Below are 23,523 nucleotides of genomic sequence, written 5' to 3' on the forward strand. Positions count from 1 at the left end.
GTTCGAGTCTCGGTCCAGCACACAGTTTTAATCTGCCAGGAAGTTTCAGTTATTTTCTTCTTCGTATAGCGTACACAATCCAGCTTTATACGAACTTCCACACACCTTTTGCGCAAATAAACGACACCTTAAAGCTTATTATTCACTTTAATCCAGTAGCTGGGCCCATAACCTGTTGTAGTTTAAGCAGATTAACACAGCTAAATGACAGGAAACAACTATTTAAGGGACAAAATAAACTTATGCTTTATTTGCACAACACATATTAATACATTTTACTACCAAATTATATTACACTGCCCCATCAGCAAACACGGAACACGTATATTCCACAGAGTCTAATGCACTCTGCACATCATATCTTGTGTGCCGCTATGCACACTGGAAAATGTTTGTTCACATATTGCCAACATGAAGCAGACTGTGTTTTGTAACTGATGAATACCTAATGCCCAGTGAGCAGAGAGAGGACAGTGAAAACCATGGAAAAAAGGAATACTAAAGTTCATTATCTTACATTGGCGAAACAAATAGCTGAAGCTTTAAAAAATCAAAATGAACATAAGAAAAGAAATAAATAAAAAGAATAAAAGGAACATTCAACCTTTAAATTCTTAGAGGCTATGTATTATAATGACGGAACAGGTGTGGCTTGTAGTTGAAGACTCAGAGGCAGAGCTGCCCAAGAATATATATTAAAATACATTTCTCAATAGTGAATTACAGAGATTAAATTATCAGGACATATTTCAAATATTTTCCACACAGATTTACATACCAATTGTCAATGTTCATGAAACTGTTGATATCAACTGTGTTTTTTGAGCAGGCAGAAATACATGTGTCTGTAAAAAGCTCGATGTGTAAAGCTTACAACTAACACCATCCTACACTTCTATCCAGTCACTTGTTGACCAGTCTGGAGCGGCAATAGAATATAGCAAAAGTAAAGCCAAAGTTTTAAATTTCGTATTTAAGAAATCATTAATGCAAGAGAATCTTACAAATATACAGTCATTTGACCATTGCATTGCATAGCATCACTGGTGTAGAAAAACAACTGAAAAAGTTTAAAGCAATAAGTCACCATGTCTTGATGGAATCCCAGTTTGGTTTTATACAGAGTACATTGGCCCCTTAGTTAGCTTCAATTAATCCTAAATCTCTTGCCCAGTGCAAAGTCCCAAGTGACTGCAAAAAGTGCAGTTGACTCCTGCATATAAGAAGGACATACAAATGAACTCACAAAATTACAAACCAATGTCTTTAACATCAGTTTGCAGCAGAATCCTTTAACATATTCTCAGTTCATATATAATAAATTTCCTTGAGAGGAAAAAGATCCCATCCACAAATCAGCATGGTTTTAAAAAGCATCGCTCATGCAAAAGTCACCTTGGCCATTTTTCACATGAGATCCTGCAAACCATGGATAAAGAGCAAAAGGTGCATTCCATATTCCTAGATTTCCATAAAGCATTTGACATGGTGCCACACTGCCAACTGTTAACGAAGGCGCACACACACATGGAATAGGCTCCCAGGTGTTTGAGTGGCTCAAAGACTTCTTAAGTAACAGAATCTACTAAGTTGTCATTGACGGTGAGTGACCGTCAGAGACAAGGATACCATCAGGAGTGCCCCAGGGTAGTGTGATAGGACCACTGTTATTTTCTACACATGTAATTGATCAGGCGGGCCGGGTAAGCAGCGCTCTGAAACTATTTGCTGACGATGCTGGGATGTATGGGAAGCTGTCAACATTGAGTGACTGTAGGTGGATGCAAGATGACTTAGACATTATTTCTAGTTGGTGTGATGAATGACAGCTAACTCTAAATGTAGAAAAATGTGAGTTAATGCAGAGGAGTAGGAAAAACAGGCCTGTAGGAGGAAAGGTGAATGGTCATCTTTGGTTTATTGGGAGAATTTTAGGGAAGTGTGGTTCATCTGTAAAGGAGACCACATATAGGACACTTGTGCGGCCTACTGTTGAGTACTGTTCGAGTGTTTGGGTCCACACCAGGTCGGATTAGAGGAAGACGTCAAAGAAATTCAGAGGCAGGCTGCTAGATTTGTTACAGTAGATTTGAAGAGACCCAAGTATTATGGAGATGCTTTGGGAACTCGAAAAGGAATCACTGGAGGGAAGGCAACATTGTTTTCAAGCATTACTGAGAAAGTTTAGTGAAATGGCATTTGACACTAAGTGCAGAATGATTCTACTTCTGCCTATGTACATTTCGCGTGAGGACTGTGAAGATAACATCATTTTCCCTTGCTCTATTCGCAAGTGGAACAGAAAAGGAAATGATGAGTAATGGTATAGGGTATGCTCCGCCACGTACCATACAGTGGCTTGCAGAGTATGTATGTAGATGTAGTAGTCATGGCTGCCTCTTGATTTTACTGTCAAGCTGTATGTAGCAGAGATTTGGGGGCATGAGTTCTACAGTGTACAGCTGTTACGTGTCATCCAAGACTTAGTCATTTCAGCCTGGCCATCTGACATCACTTCTATATCATGCATATGTCACAATCGGAACTAGGGAAAAGCCATATTAGGTTTCGTTGAAGTCAAAATTCAGTGGGTTTTAAATGCTGTTTCAAAGCAATAGCATATTGAGGATCTCTCAAAAAACACATCATTATGGTACAATTTGTTGTAAGAAAATGACCTACTGTTGGTTTAAGAATTTTCATTATTTTCAAATTATCACCTGTGTGTTACCTAAGTAACCTGCTTCATGGCAATTGCACATTGAAAGTGTATCAAAAATGTGCCATTCTTGGTATCATTTATCGTAATCAAATAGCAGTTGCTATCATATCAGCGATTAGGGCATCATACAATATGAGAGCTCCAAGCTCACGACATCTTGGTAGAGCAGAGGATATAGCCATGGACATTGGAGTTATAGAGTTATAGTTCGTGGATTCACCTTGTGCTCACTCTAAATTTTTTCTTCAGTTTCATGTTTTCTAAAAGATCCTGAGACTTTCTTATTAATTTAAGAGAAGTATGTTCTGCCATGTTAGATGTTATTCATGTATACGAGCTCTCTTTCTCAGGAAATAGTTTGTTCTATTTGTGAACATGTTGGAGACTATGGCCAACAACGATTGTTTTCTACATCATTGCTTGATTTGATCACAATTTAAAAGCTTATTTATTTCGTTATTTACTCATTCAAAAATCATAGCACAGCCTGTGCTGCCACAGAAACATTAATCTTTCATCTTGTGAACTCAAAAACACAGCAGATAAACATAAAACATTAAATGTCTCACATTTATAATTGAAAAGATTAAAAACATTAAGCATGCTGTGAAGCTAACATATGCAGCATTATCTCTCCGAAAGGTGTCCTTTAGTATGCTTTGTTGTGATAAAGTGTTGGGAAATGAGACGGTGGCGGATAATATGCCACCTATATGTCTTCTCTTTATGTCAGCTTTTGGCATTGTTTATGTAAATATACAAGTGTGATCATTTGTTAAATTTCTATTACTTTTTACTGGTAAAGGGCTGACAGGAAGCTTGTGAGATGACAAAAAAAGAAAATATAAATAATGTTATTTCATTTTATTTCTTTACCCACCTGTATCACTTTTAAGCACTTCATGTTCATTTGTTGGTTCTACCTTCATGCTACAAGCAGCTTTTGAACTTCTGGTTTTTCTTGATTTGTTAAACTTGAGCTTAAAAATGGTGTTTCATATATGAAATGAGTATTTTCATAATTTGGTAAATCACCTTTTTAATATTAACATTTTCTACATTTTTGAGAATGGTATCCTGTTCTCAATATCTCTATCCCATTTCAGTCTTCATCCAAATAGCTTCCGACTTGTTATTAGACAGTCCTATTAAACTGTTATTGCCCTGAAATTTTACCTTTGCAACTATTTTTTGGTATACTCTCTCATAAAACTGTGGATTTGAGGATGTTTTCATTTAAGAAATTAATCTTTTTAGAAACTTCCTGGCAGATTAAAATCGCATGCCAGACCAGGACTTGAATCCGTGACCTTTGCCTTTCACAGGTATGTGCTCAGCCAGTAGAGCACTTGCCTGCCAAAGGCAAAGGTCCCAGGATTGATTCCAGGCATGGCGTGCAATTTTAATCTTCCAGGAAGTTTCAAAACAGTTTACACTGCACTGCAGAGTTAAAACTCATTCTATTCTTTTAAGAGTTCTACAAGAATTTTTAATACCAGCTGGGACCCAGGAATTTGGCCTCGTGGTAAAATGAGATCTGATTCTTGACAGCTAATTTGGAAAGCACATGTTATGCAGTGTCATGTTCTGTCTTGGTGTCCTACTGATGTACCAAAAATCCTAGAGCAGCAAATGTTTTCTGCACTTCACGGGTATTCACTGGGCTGCAATGAGTTGCTTGCTGCTGCTGCTGCGGTGTAAGAAAACATCACACTACTCTTAGAGTTAGTGACAGCAGATTGCACAGAAGATTTTCCTAATAATATGAAGTTCTTGTCCTTGTGATGGAAGACCTCTGAAGCACTGCAATTCACAGTTATTTACTATTTCTACTGTGTAAAGAAGTTTTTTTCCTAATATATTTAATGTAGAAATCATGTCTTGGGTGGAATGTCTTCCCACATTGCTTCTATCTATAAATACCACATTTTCAAATTGCCTGCATGTACAGGATGTAAAAAAAACTACAAATACAAAATTTTAGTGTGTTTAAAGGAGATAAAGTGAAATACTTTTTTATGCAATAAAAAATTCACACGTGATCCATCCCACCAATAGATGTTCAAGAACATTTTGACGCTTGTGATGTTTAGAGAACTGTTCAAACTAACATGTGATGAATATTGTTTTAGAGACATTGCTGAAAATGTAGTCCATTTACATCAATGACAATTGGCATCTACATGCTAATGATTGTCTAACATGCACAAAACAACCAGATGTTTCACGAACAATGGTTGCAGTTTTGTCTCACATACCAAACGCTCCAGCTACTAACACAAAAAGAAATGCATAGGAGGTCAGCAACATCTCTAAAACAATATTCATCATATGGCAGTTTGACCGCCATCTCTGAACATCACTAACGATGAAACCTTCATGGACTCCTAGGAGCAAAATAGTGCACGTCACTTTTTTTTGTAACATAGAAAAGTGTTTCTCTTTATCTTCTCTAAACACTAAAATTTTGTATACATAGTTTTTTACATCCAATATTTCATATCTCTCTATTAGCACTTTCTAATTTTTTGTTAAAATGGGACACTTCTGCCATGTTGTGAGAATGTGGATTTGAATAAATGATAATATTGGTACTTCAAACAATGGAAAATCCATGATGGAATGTAACAATACCAGAGAAGGAAAGTTGCTACTCACCATATAGCGGAGATGCTGAGTTGCGATAAGCACAATAAAAAGATTCACACAATTAAAGCTTTCGGCCAATAAGGCCTTTGTCAGCAGTAGACACACATACGCACACACACACACACACACACACACACACACACACACACACACACACACACACGCACACACACACACACACACACACACACACACACACACACACACATAAACGCAACTTGCACACACATCTGCAGTCTCAGAGAGCTAAGACCACACTGCGAACAGCAGCACCAGTGCATGATGGGAGTGGCGACTGGGTGGGGGTAAGGAAGAGGCTGGGGCAGGGAGGGGGAGGGGGAGGGATAGAATGGTGGGAGTAGCAGACAGTCAAGTGTTACAGTTTCGACGGAGGGCAGGAGAGAAAGTGTGGAAGGGGGAGGGGGTAAGTAGCGGAAAGGATAGAAAATAAAAGACTGGGTGTGGCGGTGAAATGACGGCTGTGTAGTGCTGGAATGGGAACAGGGAAGGGGGATGGATGGGTGAGAACAGTGACTAACGAAGGTTGAGGTGGTACTTCTTAATTCATGTAATCTTGTTTTACGTGAGAGTACAAGGTCCTCTCTTTCATTTCTTGCAACATTGTTTATTCCCACTAGGAAAACAGAAAAGTTGTTGTTTAACGGCGAATTTTTTTTGTTGATTTGTTGATGTTGCTGTACAGAATTTAGTGCCAAATTTAGCTACATGGTTTAAATTCACATAGCTTCTACTTTAAAATTCAGTATCTATATTTTGCCCTTGGTTATTGCATATATTTTGATTTTAGATTTGAGGCTACAAATTTTAGGCCTTCTTTTACAGTGCACATCATCTTGTTTTGTATTCTTTATTTCATCCTTTCTTTACCACACAAGCCAATAATTCATCAGAACAATTTAAGGTTAAAAAATTGTCACTGATCACATTTACATCTGATCTCTTATTTATCCGAGTCAGAAAATCTTCTTGTCCTGTCTTATTCTCAATGCCCTTTTACTTTTCATATAGCTCACGAGAATGTATACTGCACTCCCAAATTTGCAGTAGAAAGTACATGAAGAAGTTGTATGCACGAAACTAGCATTGGTTTCACAGTTTAGTTCAATTTGCACTTCCTGTTTGTGGCTACTGAACATCACTTTTGCACACTTTTCCAAAAGGTTCAAACTATCATGCAGAAATTTTAGATTGTTCATTTCAATTTTTTCTTCTAATAGTTTTGTAATATCCAATGTCAGAGCATTGGTTACACACTAAAAAGTAGTTATGCATGAATTCAGATAGGTAATTTCATCCCAGTTATCACACATTGTCCTTTTTACAATAAAATTCACACTTTGCAGAAACACATACCAAAATTTTACCCTAGCCACCATCTTCCTGTAGTTTTCTATTCAGAGTTTAGAATAAAGGAGGATAAAATGAGTATTAAAGAAACTTTTATCACAGGTAACTATTTTTATTACTCTCTCTCTAACATGAGTATAGCTGTAAAAGTTTTGAGAAAATAATGTGAAATTCTGGCTTTTCCAGAAACTCGTCTTCACATCTTTTCAAAAGAACTTCACCTCTCAAATCACCTTTTGAACACTATAACTGACCTCCTTGCAATAGTTGATAAAGAAGATTTAGTAAGCAAACACTTCTATTCACGAGAATTATGATATTTTTCACTTTTTGGACCAGAAAGAAATGGGAGACCAAAAAAAATATTTTTTCAGAACTCTCAAGAGTGAATGTTGTGTGTCTTTTAGCTGTTCCCCAAACTTTAAAGTAGTTTGGCTTCTATACCCATTTTTTTTGCTGTAATATAAAATAATGAGGCAATCACCTTTTCAAAATTAACAATTACTTACCATCATATGGCACAAATGGTTTTGCTGCCGGTTTGCTTCCAATATTGTAGTACTTTTCTGACTGCAAAAGAGTAGTTGTTCCATCATCTCTGATCTGGTAGGCTTCTACCACTCCAGGTGGAAATGGTTCCAACTTCCATGCAGTTCCTTCAAGATCACAAGCCATGTCCATAAGTCCTGTAAGAATTCCAACATCACTTAAGTGGAACTGTTAAATATGAATGTTTTCAGTTTTTAGGAAGGTACATTATTGAATTAACCTTTGTTAGTTTAGATCACAACATCTGCAGTAGCACAGTCTCACTTTTCTCCCATAGCTTGAAAAATAATAGTGTAAGAGTCTTTATTTCAAATGAAAAATTCAGAGCTGCATATCTATGAGCAAGATGTTACAGGACAGCAGGATAAGTCAAATTGAGTCACCGTGTATAAGATGGTACCATGATTAAATGGTGGATTGCCATTCTAAAGATGTTGTATTAAAAGATCATACAAATTATCTTTCCATTCCATGATCTCCAAAAATAGCTTCAGGCAAATGCTTCACAATTCCTTGCACAACATCACCATTAATTCCTTGCCACAGTAATACCTGCACATTATCTTCAATGCTTGAAGCACTGTAGTCATGTTAATCCACATGAGTGGTAAAACATGATTTAGTAAAAGTTTTTTAATCTCAAAGCATCCATACATTTTCAGTATTTTATGTTAGAAATTCTGCCAGCCTTGGTTAGGAAGAAACTGAGGCAAATGTTGCAAACAGTCTTATAAATTCCAGATTTTTCCTGGCTACAGCTGTGTGTTATATTAAGTAGCACACTGTAACTGTGCAGAAATTTATCTGAAAGACTGTCTCACAGAATTGTTTTCAGTTTGGTGTGAAATTATTCCAGGAAAGGAACTACATAAATGTTTTCCTTTCTTTTAGTTATTGTATATTTAATTTACTGGAGGTGGTCCTTTAGCTTGAATTTTGCTATAAACAAGGTCAACTGTATGTGGACAACACCAGAATTCTAGTCAGAGCTGCCTTCTAGTGAATACGTGCTTTTGTGTGTGTGAGGGGGGCGGGGCGGGGGGGGGGAGGGGGGGCACCTTTACAGTGAGTAGCAGTCTATCCTTTTCCTAGTATTGTTGATATTCCAACCTGGATTTTCCACTGTTTGATATAATCTGATCTAATCAGACGGTTTATATTGGATTCTGTGACTGGTTTTGTTATAATAATACCTAAAAGAAAATTATTATTATTGCAGTGTGCAGTACTATTCTTTCATGTCTGAAAAGCTGATTACCTAATGGGACAGCTGGTAAGATCCCTTCAAAAAGAACAATGTTGATTTCCTTTGCAATTCTTTCCTACCTGAGCTTGTTCTCTCTCTGTCTTTGATCTCAGCATCCTTAGGATCTTAAACCCTAATCTTCGCTTCTTCCTTCCTTCTTTCATCAGCGAGTTGTATTAAAATAACAAATATTGTGTAAATATAATTTATAATTCGCAATAATAAAATCTGTATGTTCACAGAAAGTTTGCTGATAACATCATTATTTGAAGGAACTCATTTGTAACCAGAGTCCATATTAAAATGTAAAATCTGGTTAAAAAGTTTGATAGGTTCCTCATCCAATCCACAGGAAGTGAATTGTTCGAAAATGCAGGAAGCTTAAATACGTTTTATTTAAATTAATATGCACTTTTCACTGATAAAAATCTCAGCTTTTAGACCCATTTACTTACATCTGGGCATAAATGCAACAATCTGAAAAGTGACACTTTACATGGGGTTCTTTTGATGTGACTGATGGCTGTGATCAGGACAGTGCATCTGACATTTACAGCAGCCGCATTAATTAGTTAAAGCTCTGACTCATAGCTGTACATGAAAAAAATGTGCTGAAAAAAATGTGCTTTCAGATTTTCTTGTTGTAAGAACTTATGTGTTATTTCATGCTATTTACTACTCTTTCCTAATCAAAACACAAATATTAAGCCTGACCACTCTTTGGCATACAACACTGCTAATATATTGCATTAATAAACTATTTGCAAAGTAGCATGTATAATAAAAAATATTATGGAATATTTATCTCACCTAGAGGATGATTTTCTGTCCTATGATCTTGCTACATGAATGTAGATGCAAAGAAATCATTTCTGCTTCCTTTTAATGGTGGCATTTATTATGGAAAGTAAATAGCCAATACACAGAAAATCAACCAAAAATGTGACAATATCAAGTTAACAACACCGGGAAGCCAAAACTGAGAATAAATCAATAATGAGTGAAAACAGTGAGGAAACTAAGACAATATTCAACCTGAAATAAGAATGAACTTGAATGAAACAAAAGTCACAACCACCATCATATTTATAATCATTTAACAATGGAGATATTTCATCCTTCATTTAGTTTTAAATTTACAACTAGATGTATTACACAGAAACAATTTTTTAGCGGATAGTGACAACAGAGTCTACAATTTTTGTTAAATTCTTTTTAACAGAACTGTATGTCTTCCTACTATAGATCTGCAAGATTTAACATGTAACTTATTTGTTACTCATCTTTTATAGCATTTCATAATTATTTTTAAAATCTGATGACTGCCATCATTTACACAGCACTTAACTGTCACATGTCATCATTTTTAACACTATTTTATTTTGATTAACGTACTTTTATGTAACAAAAAGAGTCATCACATGACGTAAAACAATAAAATATTCATCATCCTCATATCATTTTTCTTAACTGTAAATTAAGTAAGGATCAAACAAGCTACTCAAATTATTCATCAAAGCTGTTAATCACCTGTACAAGATGGTAAACTATTGCCAAAACTTTTAAAATAGGTCGACTGGTTTCTTTACTAATCAACTTGACCAGAAGATATCCTATGGTATCAAAGACTGTTACATTATACTGTGTAATAGAGCAAAGCAATAGCAATTTCTGGGGTTAGTGTTTCAGTCAATCGTCTACTGTTATATGAATGAAATAAAACCACCATTTTTAATGTCACATGGTCCAATAATAATGTAGTGTTTCTCATTTGATTTAGAAGTATATTCTACAATTATTAGTGTTGTAACATAGTTAGGTGTAGGTTAAGCATATGCACTTGGTTCATGGTATCATATATCATATCATACCACATCAGTGTTACCTACTTTGCGTGTGATGCCTTTTGGAGCATGGATAAAATGTAGCTTACACTCCGGTAAAGTTTTTTTTTCATTTGGAGAAATGTCAACTTCAGTCTCAGTTTCGAAGTAAATGCAATTAATTTAAGGGACTGAGGCAGTTGAAACTCCATCACTTTTACACTGAGGTGACAAAGGTTATGGGATAGCAATATGCACATATACAGATGGCAGTAGTATCACCCACACAAGGTATAAAATCGCATTTCATTGGTGGAGTTATCATTTGTATCTGGGTGATTCATGTGAAAAGGTTGCCAATGTGATCATGGTCGCATGATGGGAATTAACAGACTTAAATGCAGAATGGTAGTTGGTGCTAGATGCATGGGACATTCCAATCGGAAATCATTAGGGCATTCACTATTCTGAGACCCACAGCATCAAGATTGTGCCAAGAATACCAAATTTCAGGCATCACCTCTCATGATGGACAATGCAGAGGCTGATAGCCTTCACTCAATGACCGAGAGCAGCATTGTCTGCACAGAGTTATCAATGCTAACAGACAAACAAAACTGCATGAAATAAATGTAGATATCAATGTGGAACATATGACAAATGTATCCATTAGGACAGTGTGGTGAAATCTGGCATTTATGGACTATGGCAGCAGACAACTGATACAAGTGCCTTTGCTAACAGCACGATGTCACCTGCACTGCCTCTCCTCAGCTTGTGATCATATCAGTTGGACCCTAGATGTCTGGAAAACCATGGCCTGGTCAAACAAGCCCCAATTTCAGCTGGTAAAAGCTGATGGTATGGTTTGAGTCTGGCACAGACCCCATGTAGCCACGGACTCAAGTTGTCAACAAGGCACTGTACAACATGGTGGTGGCTCCATAATGGTGTGGGCTGTGTTTATATGAAATGTGCTGGATCCTCCAGTGCAAATGAACTAATCACTGAATGGAAATGGTTATATTCAGCGGCTTGGTGACCATTTGCAGCCATTCATGGACTTCATGTTCCCACACAATGATGTCATGTCATCAGACCACAACTGCTTTACCTTTAGCTTCAGATGACACAGCAAGAACTCCTGAGCCAGATCGAAGTCGGAAGAGGGGCCTCACTCCAAAAGGATCACGGGCGAGATAGAGACGGCGCTTGTTGCTATCTATGATGCACAAGGCAAAAACTCCATCCAGATGGCGAGCACACATGCTAATTCCACCTTTGGCAAAAAGGTGAATTGCTGACTCAACATCACAGTTGGTTTCATACTTAAATCCAAATTGCTGTGCCAACTGCAAACAGTGAAATGGTTAAAATTAATAGCCATTACTATCTGAACATTATCACTTGAAGAGATGTGGTGGAAGCTTTGAAAGGAAACATAACATATAGATGCAACTAGACACTGAAGTTTTTTAAAATTTTTTATGTACAAAACAATGTATACAATATACAAGAGAAACTAAATAATATGCTAATTACTTTTTGTGGAGATTTACAAGCAGTAAATAAAGCCACTGGCACTGCAGCTATAACATTAATGACAAACATATTTTCACCTGCTCTTTCTGCATCTAAATGTGTTCATCTAGTACAGGCTCTTCCAATAGTTCTCCACAGTATGAAGATTAGAGTTTAATGTCCTGTTGACAGAATGGTCATCATTAGAGTTGGAGCATGAGCTTAGATTGTGGACAGATGGGAAGAAAATCAGCTGTGCCTCATTTCAGAGGAACCATCATTTAGGGAAATCATGGAAAACCGAACTCTGGATGGCCAGAGGGGGTTTGAACCACCATCCTCCAAACCACAGAATGAGGGCACTGCAGACCTCTCATTTCCCTAGTAAGAAACCTGTTGTGGGTCATACTCACTGCCTCTGGCTAAGTCGACAAAAGCAATACACCATTTGGTTTCATCATAGTGCTGATAGAGACAGCAATGGTTATGACTATTTACTGAAGTCTCATGCTTCTTTTGTGAGGGAAGATATTGCTGTTTGAATTGAATTTGAAGTTAAAAAAAAAAAATGAAGAGTGAGGTCCAAAAATATTAGTAACTACATTAGAATTTACTAGTGGAAAGCCGGCCGCTGTGGCCGAGCGGTTCTAGGTGCTTCAGCCCGGAACCGCGCTGCTGCTACGGTCGCAGGTTCGAATCCTGCCTCGGGCATGGGTGTATGTTATGTTCTTAGGTTAGTTAGGTTTAAGTAGTTCTAAGTCTAGGGGACTGATGGCCTCAGACGTTAAGTCCAATAGTGCTTAGAGCCATTTGAACCATTTTGAACTAGTGGAAAAGTATTTATATTTGGCATGACCTCGGCCCCAAGATAGAATTGGCTACATATTACAAACTCCCTCAGAGCTCTGTTGGAATGGTACTCCAAAATTGCAGGTATTTGTCCAGATTTATTAGCAGCATGGGGACCGCTGTCTCAAGCAGGAACTCCTCTGTAATATTGTTTACTATGAGTTGAGCTTGAACAGTGTTCCATTTGTTGTTATGGGCACTAGTGTGATGATGTACAGTGGAGAGATGACTTGTAAATTTGTAACAGTAATTTGTAATAGTAAACAATGTTGCAGAGGAGTTCCTGCTCGAGACAGTGGCCCCCATGCTGATAATAAATCTGGACAAATACCAGCAATTGACATCCACAGTCACTTTTATGTTACTTTGAATACAGTTAAGAGCAAGAAGAAGACAAGATATAAAGAGAGCTTATAGACACGCCTAAAGGAAATATTTTTTATAACTCTTGTACAGAATTTTTAGAAATATACAGCTATAGTTTATACACAGCAGCATGTTTTAGGTTAAAGGTGGATGGCAATGAAGAAGAGGGAAGCAAGGCAATGGTCTGAGCATTATATGATATTGTTCTCCTTACAGCGACCTGTGACAAATGTTTTTCAGTGGGATCTCTAACAAGATCACATTTGGTAGAAGTCATAGAACAGTGCTTTGCAAGGGAGCTGGAGACAAGTGAGGAATTTAGTCTTTCAAAACCCTTAGGTACTGCTGTATCTCATGAGACAGCAGTACCAGGACATGCTATTTTCAAAGATAAGCTCTTTGTAGCAAAAGCCTGATGGTCATCATCATCATCTTCAGTGAGCTCAGAGTTACACTGTACTCTAGCAGCTGATGGTAAAGTAGATAGATAAGTAGTTAACAATTCACATTCCTCAACATCTTAGTAGTGCTCCTCTCACTGTTGCTTAGACAATCCAAAACCACCAGCCCACTAAAATCATATCCACACTGTAGTACCAGTCACAAACAAAGTCATGGCCTTTTTTGCAACAAGCCAGGACATTTGGCAACTGCTCATCTAGGCTGGCAATCAACAAATTCACCAGCCATTTCTCCACTGTACATCATCAAGCCAGTGCCCATAACAACAAATGGAACACTGGAATGAAGATTCAGTTGTGCAAAAAACTTTCAAGCACATGCACACAGCGGACAGTGACAACGAGTCTACAATTTTTGTTAAATTCTTTTTAACAGAACTGTATGTCTTCCTACTATAGATCTGCAAGCCAGTTTTGCATCGCCCCAGTTCCCAGAACTCCTGAAGATAAGCTTTGACTGTGGATATTGTATCACAGACACAGTCCCTTTGACTGTTCAGAGATGTCGCTAAACCTGCCCAAAGATGTAAACAAACATGCATGAGCAGCACGTACTAGACAGAGGGGGTCCGACAACTGATCAGTTCCAGTCATTCCACCAGGAAGGAGTTTCATGGCTCATGTCGTCTGCAGTTCAACCACACCTAGACGGTCAATATCGCGGCTCGATCGCATCCACATTGTTTCCTTGTGCCAGGAATGGCTCTCAACAAGGGAAGTGTCCAGGCATCTTGGAGTGAATCAAAGCAATGTTGTTCGGACATCGAGGAGATACAGAGAGACAGGAACTGTCAATGACATGCCTCGGTCAGGCCGCCGAAGGGCTACTACTACAGTGGATTACCACTACCTATGGAGTATGGCTCTGAGCAAGCCTGACAGCAATGCCATCATGTTCAATAATGCTTTTTGTGCAGTCACATGATGTCATGTTACAACTCAAACTGTGCGCAATAGGCTACATGATGCACAACTTCACTCACGATGTCCTTGGCGAGGTCCATCTTTGCAACCACGACACCATTCAGCACAGTACAGATGGGACCAACAACATGCCGAATGGACTGCTCAGGATTAGCATCACGTTCTCTTCACCAATGAGTGTCGCATGTGACTACAACCAGACAATTGTCGAAGACGTGTTTGGAGGTAGCCCGGTCAGGTTGAACGCCTTAGACACACTGTCCAGAGAGTGCAGCAAGGTGGAGGTTCCCTGCTGTTTTGGGATGGCATTATGTGGGGCCGAGGTAGACTGCTGGTGGTCTTGGAAGTTGCTGTAATGGCTGTACAGTATGTGAATGCCATCCTCTGACAGATAGTGCAACCACATCAGTAGCACAATGACAAAGCATTCGTCTTCATGGATGACAATTCGTGCCCCCATCGTGCACATCTTGTGAATGACTTCCTTCAGGATAATGACATCACTCAACTAGAGTGGCCAGCATGTTCTCCAAACATGAATCCTATCGAACATGTCTGGGATGGATTGAAAAGGGCTGTTTATGGACGATGTGACTCACCAGCCACTCTGAGGGATCTATGCGGAATCGCCATTGATAAGTGAGACAGTCTGGATGAACAGTGCCTTGATGAACTTGTGGATAGTACACCACGACGAATACAGGCATGCATCAATGCATGAGTACATGCTACTGGGTATTAGATGTACTGGTGTGTACAGCTATCTGGACCACCACCTCTGAAGATCTCATTGTATGATCGTACAATATGCAATGTGTGGTTTTCATGAGCAATAAAAAGGGTGGAAATGATGTTTATGTTGATCTCTATTCCAATTTCCTGTACAGGTCCCGGAACTCTCAGAACCGAGGTGATGCAAAACTTTTTTTGATGTGTTTATATCATTAAAACAAAACAGTTAGCTGTCCCTAAATTCTGTAAAGCGCATCCAGTGCCACTCACTCTGTATATTTTCAACAAAATGAGCTGCATGGACTATAAAGTAATGAACACTTCAGTGATCCTCACGGTCATTTTTAAAAGAAGCTAATTAGAATACATGGAGGCATGGTGAATGCCAAGTAAAATGTTTATCTTTAGCCTATTCTTATACTGGAGGATTGCTGGCAAAGCTAGCCGAAAGCCAATACTTTTCTTGATTAGATCTGTCTCACACATATGATTGCCAGTCAATGGCAAGATGCAAAAAATTTTAGTATTAAAAATGTTGTTGTGGCTATCATTTGGGGTTACAAGTGCTCCTGCAGTTTTCCAAAGGAATCTTGAACAACTTGTACGAGGTATTACAAATTGTGCAAACTATCTGGATATTGTAATCATAGCTGCGGTCACATGAGAACAAAATTTGCAGAACTCTAAGACATCTGAATTACTTGAAGTTAACATCCTGTGTTGTCACTTGGACAAATGAAACTTCTTTGAGCTGACTGTCGATTACCTTGAGTGATATAAAGCAAAAGTAGGCTTACAACCATGAAGAAACACATTGAAGCTATTGACTACTCATAGGCTCCAAACAATTAAAGGTATTTGCAATGTTTCTTGGGAAGGCTGATTATTAGGGGAAGTTGATACCTTAGGCAGCTCAATTTACTACCCATTCCATCAGCTGAGAAAAAAGGAAGTGAAATTTTTCTGGTCAGGTGCATGCCATAAAGCTTTCTACTCTTACTTAAAAAGTGTTTAAGAACACCACTCTGACTTGTAACATATACATCCATCAGGCATATTATCAGGGTTGCCAAAAGTTTCCCCAAGTGAAATTCCTGATATTTCCCTGATTTCCACATAAGTTTTAGCATTTTTCCTGACAAATTTTGAGATCTCAAGGATAAGTAAAGACATATTTCTAAGCATCTGAGCAAAAATGTTAAGTACTAACACCAACATCTTTTGTAATGAACTGTTTTTAGATGGAAAAAGCAAGCCAAATGGTATATGTGTTTCATTAAGACCACTGATGCTATTTCAATAAAGCAAAACACATTTAATGACAAAAATGCGCATTTTGTTGGAGTCACAAAACAGATATAAAATACCTTCACTGTTTTCAGAAATAACCTCAGGAAAAAGTAGGCCTTTTAAAACAAACATATAAGGTGGGGAAGAGTTGTGTAAACCAACACTACAGGTGACCGCCAATAAAATGTTGCTTCTACTATGTTTGTTATTGTCGGTTATTACCCACTGTGTTATGTCTATTCTTCTACAGATATTGTGTGATCTTTCTTTCAAGAAATACATGAGTACGTAGCATACAAACTGTCAGCGACTGCTACAATTTTCTTATTCTTATCATCCATTCTTTCTAATATATAAACTACTTTTGAAGTGCCAAAATGTACTAGAATAAATAAAATGTCTATAAAACACTGCACTGTACAATGTGTTTGCGATGAGACAGTCGCAATTCCTGAAATCCATCACCCGTGGCCTCTGGCCTGCTGAGGAGCTCCACAGTCCTGGGTCCAGTGATAAACCATGAAAATCCACCTCATTATGCCACACACAGACAGACCTGGCCTGCAGGCAGATCAGTGAGACTAGATCCAACAAGCAGGGCCCACATGTTAGTGGGAAATTATGGGCTTGAGATCGGAAGGCCCGATCTGTTAGAGATACCCACAGAAATGGCCTGCAGTTTTGGTTTATAATAGAAGTCCACTCGTGCAGCCAGCTATTCACATGTCACAGACATCATGTTGATGAAATGAGACTGGGATGATCATCCATGCAACAGATAACTTGCAAAAATACTCTGTGAAGCAATACTAATGAGGATAGGTAGCAACTCACAGTAAAGATGATAGCTGAGCCACAGACAGGCTTATAGAAAAATACTATCACACACTCACAACTAAATTTTTGGAAATAGCCTTTGTCAGAAAACGAGAGTGCACACACATTCACACAATCACTCAGACACAACTCGTGCACTCATGACCATTGTCTCCAGCCATTCTGTCAACATTCTCTTGGAATCAGATCCAAACAAACCACTCCTCAAGCCTCCCAGCCTCTCATCGGCAGCTGCTACGCCAGCAGCAAGTAATGGTGGCAGCACTGACTGCAAACTGAGGGGAGAGGTGAGAAGGAGAGAAGCAGTAAGAATGAAAGAGTAGGGGAGCGGCGCACATACTTAGCTGCGCCTAGCCACCAACGAAGCATGACATCTCAGTAAATGAACAATTTCATGCTACTGAGATAAATGCGAGATATTTCCAGTGTTTTTTCAAATATCCCTGATATTTCCCTGATTTTCCTGATATGTCTGAAATTCCCTGGTATTCCCTGATTTCCAGAACTTGTGGCAACCCTGATTATGCTCACGACAGATGCATCACAGTAAGGAACTGGTGCAGTACTGTCTACAATCTCCTGATAGCATTGAAAAGTTGTTGATTCACGTCCAAGACATTAACAGTAGCCCAGATAAAATATTTTCAGACACAGTGGGAGGCTCTAGTAATAAAGATCTCACAAAAATTCTTGTGTATTTGTAAGAAACTAAGGTCCACTTACTGACCATAAGTCTATTCCAATGGTCGGCAATTGGCGTATACAGACTGCAGAAGGTTGGAAACTGGACCACCAAAAATATTTTCAAGCTTTAATTTCTCAGCCAATTTAAATTCTAGAGATATTTGACTCATTCTGTGTGTGCAATTAAGTCCTTCTGCAATTGTAATAGTGGATCTAAGCTGCAAATAAAAAACTTTTTAGATTGGACTTGTAATTGTCCTACACTAGCCTGCTGACATTATACCTAAACTCAGCACACTGTCAAGCAGCTGTCCAGAGAATAGTTACTTGTATGTTGACTTTGGTCTGACACATGTATGGTGAAGAGCAGAGCAGAGCATCCTTCAGCAGGTTTCTACATGGGGTGCAAATGCTACAGCATCTGCACATTAGTCAGTCAGCATAGATGATGGCAGTGTGTCACTATGGTGAATGGTTTGTCAAACAAATATGGCTAGAACTTGCTGAAGTCCCAAACAATGCCACGGCAGTCCCTTTTGGTTGTAGAGTACCTCATTCAGCCTCTGAAAGTACTCTAGACCAGGAGTTCCCAAACTTTTCCTCCGATGGAACACTTTGGTTGAGCATCTTGTTTATTTCGAAGGCTAATGAAATTTTTTAACAATGAGAAAAACTTGCCTTATTCAGTGATTATTTCAATTTTAAATTAACTAATAACACAGAAATCACAATTTTCAAATAATTAGTATTGTCAAAATGTGTAGGATAAAAAGCCATGTTATTAATAGTTTGAGAATAGTTGAGAAATACTTTGCTCTTTCCAAACATTCAATGCAGAAACACCATGTACCATCCTTCCTCTTCAGAAGGCCCATCAGAGAGAATCAACGACACTCTGAAGGTTCAGTGATGTCATCTTGCAGCATGTTTTTCACTTCCTCCCAGATCATCCATCATTCAACCTTTGACCCTTTATATGAGCACTGTCTCATTGGTGGATGATCCCCAATGTTGGTATGATGTTTTATCGTGGACACCTTGGTCTGTCTTTTCTCCATTTGAAAACATATGAAAACTAATGCAGAATGACTATTACTTGGTGGCATTGTTTTTCGGTCAGGTCAGATCCTTTGGCAGTTTCATAGTAGCTTTCTCCTTTGCACTGTAGTGGTCACTGAGATGATCCTTTGTCAAAGACTCTAAGCTGCCCTTCCTGGACTGTTTCAGCTGTCCCTACACATATACCTTTAGCTTTGAGAAGTGGCTGCTTATGACAATTAATGATCCAAAGCTCTCCTTGATCACCTACAGCTCTTATGATTATCACTGGCATGTAGATTTCTTTTGAGAGCCTGAGTAGCTTTTGCAGTCAACAAAAGCTTCACCATTTAACTTTTCATATCGATTGATGACTGGAACTCACCTCATTGTTGATGGTGGGATATCTGCATCTTCAACAGCAGACAACTACCCACAACAATCTTTGTCATGTGTGCTATTTGGAATAGCTTAGGCAATCTGGATCTCTAATCTACCATGGTCCATGATTCTCTGAGGAGCCTACAAGGAGTCCCATACCAGAGTAACATCACAACTGCATTTTGTTAAAACGAGAAATTCAAATACTTGTATTCTGTCAATAATAATTATTTTTGAAATATGTTATCCTGCCGGCTGGATGTATTTCTCATTTATGACCTTCAACACAATCGCTTTCTTATTACAGAACATAGTCTTCATTAAATTTGCTTTACTTTACGTCTATGGTCACAAATTTTTTGTCATCAGACTACCAGTATCGGTCTATAATGACCATCTGTTTTATAAAAATATGGCCTAATGTACTGCAGCCATAGTGGCATCGTCAAATGTTAAACACAGAATTGGCACTGAAACTGGTAGCCTGATGACAAAAAATTTGTGACCATAGACATAAAGTAAAGTAAATTTATTCTATATTCGGGTCACTGTTTTATTTACGACCATGTTGCAACTTGTGAAAATAGTCTTCATTAACTGGTGACAATAAGCATTCAACATTACAGAAAAAGAAGCTCGTGAGTCGATTAGCATCTGGACTGGTTGGCCATCGATAACAACTTCGATGAGATTTCCTGTCATCTTGGCAGCTGTCGCCCACAGGGGATTTTCATCTGTGGTGCCCTCACCTCCATAGTTGATCGCCTCACTTCACATTCTTATAGTCTGTAGCTAGTCACGCGGCTGGCAACTCCATACAGTGATGCAGAATGACTGTGGCATGTTGGGAAGCAGCCTTGTTCAAGGTACAGTGAGAGACTTCACCCCACTGGTCAACTGTAATGATCTGACATTAAGCAACAATGAAATTTGTTGCAAGTAATACATCTCTATTTCCAACTAATACATACATAGTATCAATACTAGGAATAAGAACAATCTACATAAAGACCTAAAATCACTTATCTTGGTCCAAAAAGGGGTCCAATATTCAGGAACATACATTTTCGATAAAGTGCCAGCAACCATTAAAAACTCGGTTTTAAATAAACCACAGTTTAAACAGAGTTAAAAAAACTTTTTGATAGGCAACTCCTTCTGCTCTACAGATGAGTATCTTAACAGGGACTGTTAGACAAGGTTAAGTAAAAACGTCTATTAGATTTCAGTTTTGAAAGCACTTGGTCACAACAGTCAAGACTAGCTGTTTTGTGTATGATAAATTTATTAAAAGTGCATAACAATGTTTCATTCTGACAGTGTATTAATTCTGTAAATATTAGCAGTTCCCGTTTACCATAATGTATTCACCTATTCTGACACTCTCCTGACAAATGATCAGAGTACTAAGTATAATATTTAAAAGTTTTATGTTTTTCATGTTATACTTTCTGACACATTCCACGCTGACGAGAATTATCTAATTTTTGGGTCTATGGAACAAAAAATGGATCTAATCTAATCTGATCTAATGTGCAGTTGTCTGGTGTGAATGGGACTGTCATGGTGGCTGATGTCTTGCAGCATGACAGTCACAACCATCATTCTCTGTAGTAGTATACAGTACAACATGTCCAGATTGCCCACAGTGAAAACATACCAGTGTGTTGTTTCCATTCTCCAAATGTCTGTTGTTCCGCCTTGCACTGAACTTGGCAGAGGAGTTGGTTACATCTGCATTGGTTGTATGCTGTGTTGTCTTTTGACAGTTGTGGCATAATTCTGAATTGGCCAAGTCCATTTTTTATGGTGCATTTGGCTGGTGGCAGAGATTGGTGCTAAAGATCAATACACTTCTTCTTCAACATTCTCTATTACCTCCTGATGTGTGGGGTCAACATTCATGGCTGCTATCTTTTGCTTATGTGGCCCAACATTTCTGGCTGCCATATATTGCTGCATCTCTTCTGTTAACTTCTTGCATACGATAGAAGTGAGCTTATAGTGCTCACCCATAACTGACATAGGTGCCACATTCAGCAGTTGGTCATACATCTTTAGTCCGAATCTTTCTCTGTTGCATTTCCTCGATACACTGGCACCATCTGATGAATTCCTCTGGCGCTGTGACATCCTTTACCATGAAAGCTTGGTATGTGCCTTCAGCAACTATTTCATGAAGTGTGACATTTTGTCAGTTCCTATCTTATTCATGTTCACAATATCGCAAAAGGCTGAAACATTCTGTATGTATGATTGTGTCATTTTACTGTGACATTGGCCACTGTTCTGCAGTTGTTGTTCTGCTAAGTGGACTTGTTGCTGATTGTCATCATATGTTTTCTTCAGTTCAGCCTGGAATTTGTCCCAGCTATTGAGCTTCTCTTTGTCATTGTCAAACCACTACTGGGCTGTGCCATCCAAGTAAAAATACACATTTGTCAAACATGTCACATCATTCACATAGCTTTATTTGGTGACTCAGTTAAATCCTTTCAGTCCACTCGTCAAGTCCTGATCAGTGTCTACAGAAAACACTTATGGAGGCTTTGTGTGCAGCTGACTTACTGCTGTTCTGGAATTCATCTCTCTCCTGAATATATGGCTCTTAAGAAAATGTACTGCTTATATTTTACTTCCTGTCAGTGTAGCTGACAGCTTTTATGTTTCCAGAATGAGATTTTCACTTTGCAGCAGATTGTGCGCTGATATGAAATTTCCTGGCAGATTAAAACTGTGTGCTGGACCGAGACTTGAACAGGTACTGGCAGAAGTAAAGCTGTGAGGATGGGGTGTGAGTCGTGCTTGGGTAGCTCAGATGGTAGAGCACTTGCCCACGAAAGGCAAAGGTACTGAGTTATAGAGTCTCGGTCCAGCACACAGCTTTAATCTGCCAGGAAATTTCATATCAGCTTTCATGTTGCTTAATTGGAGTCATAATGATGTAAATGCTTTGAAGTACCCACTGTCTACAACAAGCGGTGTTACATCAAAACCACAATCTAGTCCAAATTTGAAAGCAGGATTATCAATGAAGTACAGTACTCAGAACTGGTAGCAGCCAGTACAGGACTGACCTCTTGGACAGAGAGTGCACCTATTTATACAAACATCAAATATTCCCGAAATTTGCTATTTATATAAACATCAAATATTCCAGAATATATAAACATCACACACATAAGATATTTCAAGATCCTTCTAGAAATGATAAATACTAAATAATAAATAATTGCAGGTGGTTGGGTTTGAACTCATGACTCGCAGCATGGCAGCCAGAGATGTTAATCACTATGCTACACTTCATGCACCACAGCTCATAGCAGCATTATCCTACACAGCCTGAGAGGGCTAAGCCCATTCCAGTTCGCCTTAAATGCAAAAATCATGGGCACTGTTGTTAAAAGTGTTAAATTAAAGTGACACTCCAAAACAACTAATTGACAGTTCCATAAAAAAAGAATGTACGTTGGAATGGAAACAGTGTGTTTTGGAGAGGATGAGGAAATTGTTGCTACTATTCAAGAATTGTTTCCAAGAAGCAATACAAGAAGAACATAAATTTTTGCTGCTGACAACAAAAGTTGTCTTTTACAAAAGGCACATTGCTACACCATTCCCCTAGATAAATCATTGGACTGTTATGGTGGGTTAATGTCAGTTTTTGTGTGATTTTTTGACATTCAAAGTAAAGTACTTAGGGATGAATTGGAAGCATTGCTGCATTTTAAAGCAAACTAGTGGAGATGATTTATTCAAAACTTTTTGATGATTCCATGACAAAATCAAATATTAATTCTGATACAATTGTTTGCATTTCAATGGAAGTGGCCCCAGGAATGATGAACAAAGAAAAGGGCTAGGTAATCATGGATAAGAATGCTGGGTTACAGTCTTATCAGTGCATAATTCACCAGACAGCCCTTTGTGGCAAAACAGAACTATGCTGAAAGGTATAATGGACAGCTTGGTCAAGGTGATCAGTTTTATGATACCTCATTCTGCTATTCAGCAAAGGCAGTTCAAGGAGTTTCATCTGGATATGACTCACTCCAACACAACAATGTTCACTGTCTAAGTAAA

At 38.4% G+C, this 23,523-nt stretch overlaps 1 protein-coding gene across 3 annotated transcripts in view; it reads right to left on the reverse strand.

Moving 5' to 3' along the window:
* LOC126483917 (asparagine synthetase [glutamine-hydrolyzing]) overlaps positions 1 to 23,523 on the reverse strand; it is a 229,300-nt gene that overhangs the window by 164,634 nt on the left and 41,143 nt on the right. For all 3 annotated transcript variants that reach the window (XR_007587788.1, XM_050107190.1, XM_050107191.1), the window contains exons 4-5: positions 11,472 to 11,709; positions 7,249 to 7,425 (exon numbers count right to left, since the gene is read on the reverse strand). Coding sequence is in view for 2 of the 3 variants with exons in the window: in XM_050107190.1 (XP_049963147.1) it covers positions 7,249 to 7,425; positions 11,472 to 11,709 (415 nt within the window). In the remaining variant the exon portion in view is untranslated. The remainder of the gene's footprint in view (positions 1 to 7,248; positions 7,426 to 11,471; positions 11,710 to 23,523) is intronic.

Source organism: Schistocerca serialis, chromosome 6, assembly GCF_023864345.2.
Source record: "Schistocerca serialis cubense isolate TAMUIC-IGC-003099 chromosome 6, iqSchSeri2.2, whole genome shotgun sequence".
Taxonomy (NCBI): Eukaryota; Metazoa; Arthropoda; class Insecta; order Orthoptera; family Acrididae; genus Schistocerca; species Schistocerca serialis.